We start from the raw sequence: 8267 nt of genomic DNA, 5'->3' as shown, positions 1-8267 counted from the left end.
TCGTTACAATACTAGAAATGTATGATATGTGTTTTTATTGTACGTTTTATAGTAATATATATATATATTTTTTTTTAGAAGAAAATCCTTTTTAAGAAGAAAATTTAGAAGAAAATAAAAAAATTTAGAAAAAAAAGGAGAAATTCCAGATTTGTGTGCATCCAGGTACACGAACCAAAAAAAAAAAAGTAAAATATATTTATTTAAATATGCATACAAAGAGAGAAATCAAAAATATGTATGATGTTTTCATACGTGAGTTATGAAATTTTTTCTCTGAATGCATTGTCTTTTATGTGCATTCTCACATGTTAAACCCGTATGTTGTTAAGTGTCATTGGCACGGGTTACCCCACCCCTCAGTGAGGCGAAATTATTTCAATTTTTACTTATACATAATGCAAAAATAAAATGAACAAGTTGTCCCTTTAAGCATTTTACAAACAATATTAAATCAATTATTCTATTTAGGAATTTTAATAAAAGTTTGAACTATCTTGCGTAAATGATAAAATCATTTTTAAACTGATTTCAACAACATTAAATATGTATATCTGTAAATATCATTCCAAATGAATTGCGTATTCAATTTGCAAATAGATAGATTTAATTTTTGATAACACATACTTTGAACATACGAGTTTTATATCTTTGAAATAAAGTATGTGGCTTAATTTAAAAGGTACATTTCTATTGCATCGTTAAGATGTGACCCGTGTTGCTGGAGATTACCTTTAAAGGTTGTGCCACGCTTTTACTCGCTGACCTCTCACCTTACCTCGCGCTACGGAGCCTTACATTTTATTACTCTTTCACAATTCGAGCGTATCGTCATTTACATCAAAATAACACGAAAAATTTTGTAAAAAATATTTTTATTGCTTACAGAGTAATCTACAAAAATGTAATGTCACAACATGTCATAGCGTGTCAGTGAAAACTTGTACGAGATTCGCAAAAAGAAAATCGTTTAATGTCACTAAACCCACGCGCAGATAATAGACCGAGATTGTCAGAAAACATGATTTGTTACAGAAAAAATGTGATCTATGGAATGTGAGAATTTCTATGAATCATAATTTATATTTGATACATTTTGAAGCAATGTGTGTCTTCAGATTTTGACAACCACCTTAAAATACAAATTATTTACTTCTGCAAATAATTCTCCACTGTTTGATTCAATTTCGATTAAAATGAAATCAGTAAGGTATGTAGTGGTTGAAAATTATTGTTTAAATGCTAAAAAATATATAAATAACACAACATTTCAAATAAGCTATCTACAAATGATAATCTCTATTGTGTGTACATCATTCGGTTGGCATCTCATTTGCAAAGGCTCCGTGGAATCATATTTTGTAAATATCGGTCGCATAAATAGTGTATTAAATTATGGCAGCTTCGAATGTCTTTTTATGGTAGAATTTAGTTTATGGGGCTTTAGGAAGATGTTCGCCTTGAGGCTGGAATCCATTTTCATCAGCAATGTAGGTAACGGTGTACTGTTTTCCATCAGCTGCCACCCACGTGTAGCTACCCCTAACTGATAGAGCCTCATTTTCAGTTCCTGCGTTTTTTAATTCTGCCTGCTCTTCGCGTGCTGTTCCATCGCTAGTTTCGTACCTAAAACAAAATAAATTGATTTAATTTGCGGTATTTTGACGTCTTACACTAGTACTTAGTGATAGTCGAAATGGTTTTTCCTGTTAAATGGATGAAGGTTTTCAATTTTTTTTTAATGCCAGTAACAAGAAAAATAAAAAATATACATTATTTGTAAAAGGTTCCCAAAAGTCGAATCCCGCACGAGATGAAGCGTTCTCTGTACTGTTTACCATTATATACTTTTCTCAATGTTTTTATTCTTATTTTAATTTTAAGCTATTTTTTGTTGTATTATTTTTCACTGATTTCCCTTTAATTATGTTAAAGTTTCATGGAACCGTAAATTAATAATAGTAAATATATTATTATTAAAATTATAAAAAATCTTTTTTACTATTCATTGATCTTTTTATAACCTTTGAAAGATAGAAAAACATTTTATCTGAAAAGTATACCGTAACTTTATATTTATGAAAAAAAACTACTGTTAACAAATACGATTCTGATATTAAATACAAAATTTAAATTCAAAACATAAATTATGCTTTTTCAATGCGTTAAATCAAACACGAGTTAGGAGCTGAAAGATAAAATGATTTCCTTATGACTTTGAAAATTAATTATAATTATTTAAATCATTAATTTAATCAATGTGAAAGTCAATCATTTAAATTCTTCGGAACTTATTATCATTTTACCTTCGGAAGTAAATGCTACGACGGAAAACAATAAATAAAATTGGTTTGTTTCACATGGAGTATTTATATTTATGCATATTTATAACAAAATTAATCTGAGCTGCAAAAAGAAAGGTGAATGAATTTTTTTTTGAATTTGACCGCTTTAAGAAACTTTTTTTAAAGATTTGAAGCACATTAAAAAAAAAATTCAAATACTTAATATAAGTTTATTTGTAAGCTTTGAAAAAGGTATAATCATTTTCTGAAACCGATAAGTAGATTTAATTTCTTTTTGTGATTTTACACAAAGAAAACATTTAGTTGAATCATTATTTTGTTTGATTGAATTTTTTTAATTAACTTTAGCCATTTATTATTTTTTTTATTTTGGAAATAAAAACAACGCAGAGTACTTACTTAATACTTTTTTTTTCTAAATATTTAACTAAATACATTTTTTGTTTTTTTTTCAAGACCTGAGTTTAAGACATTAAAAAAAAATTTTTCGACGTAAATTTTTTAAATTAAATTTACGTTATTTTGGACGTCTCGCATGTCTGCTACTGACAATTCGTCGGCAGTTCATGTTTGAATCGCAGGAGGGCATATAGGAGCTTGCAACTGGCAGAGTGTTTGCTATTTGTGGACACCATATGCACCATCTAGAGAACTGGCATGGAATGATGATGATATTAGACTTACGCAAATTTGTAGGCACCAACACCGATGTTGTCATTTTCGTATTTGAGGATTGTGACTTCGTTTTGGGGTGGAGCAGCAAATACGGCTGCGATCACGAAGAATAGGAAGAAGAATGTCTGTAATTAAAAAAATAGTGTTAAATGAAATCACTCTGCCAATACGAAATATTTCATTGTGTCAATCAAAATTGATTGAATTCTCAAAAAAATGTGAAGAAAAATAATTATAAAAAATAAAACAAATGTTTCCAAGTGCTATTTACATAAAATAATAAACGTTTTAAATATTTTAACTTAGTTATAAATACTTGCGGATATACAAAATTTAAAAAAAATCGTAACGCTTTAAACCATTTGTTGATTATGTGTTTATGTTTTAAATAACGGATTTAAAATTGTAAAAATCTGTTAATTTATTTTCAAGGGATCATAATTTATTTGTAATAATACACACTAACTTTTATTACGCTACTTTTTCAAATTGTATCTCAGGTAAATATTGTTTGATATCTATGAGTATATCATCCGTTACAATTATTTTTAAATTTAGTTAAAAAGTTTTCTTTTAATATTAAAAAAATACTTTTTAACAGTTTTTACGAAAAGCATAAAAAAAACGGAAATAGTAACGCGTTTCATGAAATGTATTTTCCTATTAGTTAATACGATATATTTTTTCCGAAAAAAAATTGATTAAACTTATTTTTTTAAAATCAGTTATCGGTGAATTTTTACACGTAATATAATTAAACAATATAAATCCGGTTTCTGTTTCATTTAACACAATTTTCCAGCAAAAATCACTTCACTTAGCACTTTAATTAAAATAAAAATAATATATCAATGAATAAATGTTTGAAAAAACAAAAATAAATCCTTTGTATCCGTACCGCCTTCATTTTTAGGATTTGGTAGATTTATCTGACTGGTCGAGACGAGAGAATTGACTGATATCCATCTAAGACAATACCTCATCTTTTATACTCATCTTCCACCACCACTCTTTCACTCTCGTGTAGACCATTTCGTCAGGACCAGAGCAGCATCTTCATTGCGGCAACGGAACGGCTATGGCGGGCGGTCGGTAAAGTAGGGAGCGCAGAGCTACGGTCGAGCCAAAGGTCAGCCTGCTTAGCCATGAATGGAGTTAATATGGAATTTCAGACGAATGCAGATTGGTAATTAAAGACGCCGGAAATAATCAGGGAATCGAATAATGGTCTTCCGAAATTCTGATGCAAAAAGAGAAGCTTAATTAACGTTATAACATGATAAAAAAGGGAAAAAGGTTTACGATTATGGATAGGTTATTACATGTTCTGATGTTCATAGATGCTTACATAAATTTATTTTTTATGTATACATATTTTAATACAACATACATTTTTTGTACATTTTGCCCAGCCAACAAGGATACATACTCCGTTCCAAGCTGGGCAATTAATGTTTAATATAGAATAATTATTTACAAATGAAAAGGAAGAACAGACAAATCAAATATAAACTTACTAGTATAAACATATTGATGCATATACACATACATACACACATACATACATATACACATGAACGACTAACCGAAATTGAACATGTTAAATACTTAGGACTTACAATAGACAGACAATTGACAATGTAATTAGCAAAGTGATGACATTATTGAGTCTTTTTTTCAAAATCAAAAACATTGTCCCAAAAAAGGAAAAAAATAATGAATGAAGCCTATGTTAAAACTAAAATATGTTATATGCAACTACTATGGGGAACAGGAAATCAAAATGACAGAAACAGACTACAAAGACAGCAAAATAAAATATTATAGTTAGTATATAACGTCTCTTATATAACAGGATATAAAAAACTCTTTAAACTAACAAAATAATTAAATGTAACTGAACTCTTTCAACTGGAACCTTTAAAATTTATTCATGAATTAATCTCCTGATGTAAATGTAGACAAAGAACTAAAACTTGGGAAAAATTGTAGTGAACATGGACACAATACGAGAATATCAGAACAATATCATACACGAACTTATAAAACGAGAAAAGGACAATTGAAACTAATAAACTAGGGACTGATATTATACAATAAACTTCCAGATAAAACTAAAAAAAAAGACTCAGACAACCTTTACAAAAGATATTAAAAATATAATCATTGACTGTAGAGTATAAATTAAAAAAAGCAAAAATATTTTGTTAAATATATGTAATCCGTAGGGGTTTATAAATAAAATTGAAAAAAAAAGATCTTAGTAATGTTTTGTTGAGTGATTGTATTACTTATCTATTTTTAAAATGTGTAAATAGATATGTCATTAAAGTAAGCGTAAATATTAGTTTATATACTAATAGGAATATAAGCTAACTTAAGAAATAAAAAAATTAAAAAAATATTAACAATTAATACAATTATGTATCAAAAGACAATTTCTGTTTCAAATATCGTAATTTGACGTGTTGTTCGTAAAATTTATTGAAATTTTTATTGTGTTAATAGAATTTATAATTTAAAAAAAGTGTGGAGTACTGACCCTAGTTAGAATGTCAACAATACTTAAATTTATTTTCTTAATTTTTTAATTTGGATAAATGTACGTGTGCCAAGGTATACTTTGTCGAGCTTCATTTAAAAAGCTATTAAGTTGCACGTTTGCAGTCTTAACCCGTGATCCGGGTACATGTTTTATTATTATCTTTTTTTATAAACTACTTATATAAACGGATTAATAAATTAGATACAAAATTAGGCATAATGGTGAAGTCACATTGTTTGCAAATGACAGCTCAAACCAGCCAATTACAGATTAGAAGCTTTGTGAACAATGAGGAAGATCAATGATTTTAACAATAACTAACTACTTTGAACGACGTCACTAGTTTTTCCAAATCAACCAACAATATAATGTTTTGATATATTTCCAGTTTACGGGAAGACAAATCACCAATTAGCAGAATTAACCAAAGAAATCTAACGACGTCACACGCTGAGTAATTTCAAAATAAAAAAACTTTAAAAATCATAGCACTTTTAATACAATACATAAAAAAATATATATTTGAAAATTGGCATATTTTGATAGTTTAGTAATAAGTAAGAAACAATTAAAAAAACCATTGAACTTCCTCATTAAACTTTCTAATGATTCGTCATGAGTATTGTGAATATTTAGATTTCGTATTTCTCTTTCTTAGTTTTTGTTGAAATATATGTCAGTGTTAAAACAAATACTTGTCTACAAAATAAAAACATTCTTCAAAATAAAATTATTTGTTGATATAAAATAATTCCGCTATAAAATATGGATTCTCTTTATAAAAGCATTTTAAGAACTATTTGCAATGTACAGTTACAGGCAATATGAGAATATACTTTTGATGGATTATAATAGTTTGTGGCAGTATTTTTTCTTTCAATTTTTGATGTCGATTATTCAAATTTGGATAAATTTTTGTCAGATGGAGTGAAAAGAAACAGATTTTCTTATTTACTACTAATTACTCGTAGCTTAACACTAACTAAAATTAAAATCGTCAAAGTAAAAAAAACAACTTTAAAGTTGTTTTACTTTGTTGCAACAGAGAGGAAAAATATTTTTTAATAGAAATTTAGAAGCCTAGACATTCACATGGCTTATACCCTATCATTGTCTAGTTTAAGTAGCCATTTTTCACACTGTGTAACATTCACCGATCTATTTAATCATTTCCTCAACTATTTCATCTTCTGATTTTTGTGAAGTAAAAAAGCTGAAACCCTTATCGTGTGGGTGAGATTCATTCGACTGAACCAATTCTAATTTTAAATTTTTTAAAAATCACCCACTAGGCCTGGAAACAATTTATCAAGTGTCAAAATTTGAAAAAATAAGATAATAAGATTATTCAACATTCAAATGCACTGTACAGTCCATTCAAATATTTAAAAAATTATGCTTACACAAACGCGCACATGCGCGTTACATAAAGTTTTCATGTAAAACATCTAAATGTATGGTCAGCCATATTTGTAATACGTAATATTATAAAGTGTAACTCTGTGACCGACATTCAAGTGTTGATGTATTATTTTTAAAAGTTTTTAATAATTTAAAAGAATAATAATCATCCCATTCCCAACAAAACTTATTTAGATTCAGTAATAAAAATAATTATTCACCAAAGCAAATGCAACAAAACTAACTGCGATCTAACAAGTTAAGTGTTCAATAATAAATATCTTAGTGTATACATAGACCAAAACTTAAAATGGAAAACCATATTAGTATTAAACGTATTAGAAAATGTTTATATATATTTATTAGATTAAGGAATATTTTAAAAATCAAAAAATTAAAAATAGCTTATGAATCAATTGTACAATCTTTGTTGCAATATGGTATTGTTGGATGGGTGCATATGCCAATATATCAAACCATCTAAAAATAGTATAAAGATAAATAAATAAAGTTAATTTAAAGAAAACCTCAACATTCAATACGGAAATTCTATATTAATTATTTAAAGTTCATAGAGTAGACACTATTTGTAAAATCAATTCCGTCATACAAATGTATAAAGAAGAAAAAAAAATTGATATGAATAAGTCACTCAGATACCAAAATAATATTTAAATCACTAAATTCCACACAAGTCATGGTCAAAATAGCTTTGTATTCAAAGGTGTTAAAAAGTACAATAATCTCCCCAATGAACTAAAAACTATTAAAACTAATATATCAATAAATAAATTTAAAGACATTTTTTGAACACGTATTCTCAAAAAACTGCATTCTATTTTAATAAGGTTTAATGTATTATTATTTTCTGTTTTTATTTTAATATCTTTAAAATATTTTTTCTCGTGTACTCGTAAATTCAAAATTATATAAATTCTAATAAAAAAATCACTATAAAAGTGTAAGTCACTCTTCAAGCACAAGAGCTAGTTTCTTATTTTGGAGAGTTACAGTTATAACATTTACTAGATGTATAAAAGTAGATTTGTGTTATAATAAAAAAAACATGTACCACTTGTGAAAATATATTAATTAAATAATAAAAAAAAAATGTTCACATTATATTCACATATTTATTCATAATAATTATTACAACTAGTGTACCATTAGTTATTTTACATTATGCGATAATTATTTATTACCAATATTACGAGGAAGCTTCTAATTGGACCTTACGAAATATGTTTATAATATATAGGTATCTTTTAATTTTATAAATGCCTGTTGGCTTCCTTATTAAATAAAATTAAAATAAATATCCGTACCAACTTACAAAAAAA

General features: G+C 27.0%; 1 protein-coding gene across 1 annotated transcript; it reads right to left on the bottom strand.

The window, feature by feature from the left end:
- Positions 1-858: 858 nt before the first annotated feature.
- LOC148281729 (endocuticle structural glycoprotein ABD-5-like) lies at positions 859-3997 on the bottom strand. Its single transcript, XM_088226206.1, has 3 exons — positions 3880-3997; positions 2991-3106; positions 859-1626 (listed from the first exon to the last, which is right to left on the bottom strand). The coding sequence occupies exons 1-3, from the start codon at positions 3886-3888 to the stop codon at positions 1434-1436; spliced, it is 318 nt and encodes a 105-aa protein (XP_088082332.1). The 5' UTR covers positions 3889-3997; the 3' UTR covers positions 859-1433.
- Positions 3998-8267: the final 4270 nt, after the last annotated feature.

Source organism: Micrasema longulum, unplaced genomic scaffold, assembly GCF_059751315.1.
Source record: "Micrasema longulum isolate JH-2025_06_02 unplaced genomic scaffold, ASM5975131v1 h1tg000415l, whole genome shotgun sequence".
Lineage (NCBI taxonomy): Eukaryota > Metazoa > Arthropoda > Insecta > Trichoptera > Brachycentridae > Micrasema > Micrasema longulum.
This window is presented reverse-complemented; position numbering and strand designations above follow the sequence as displayed.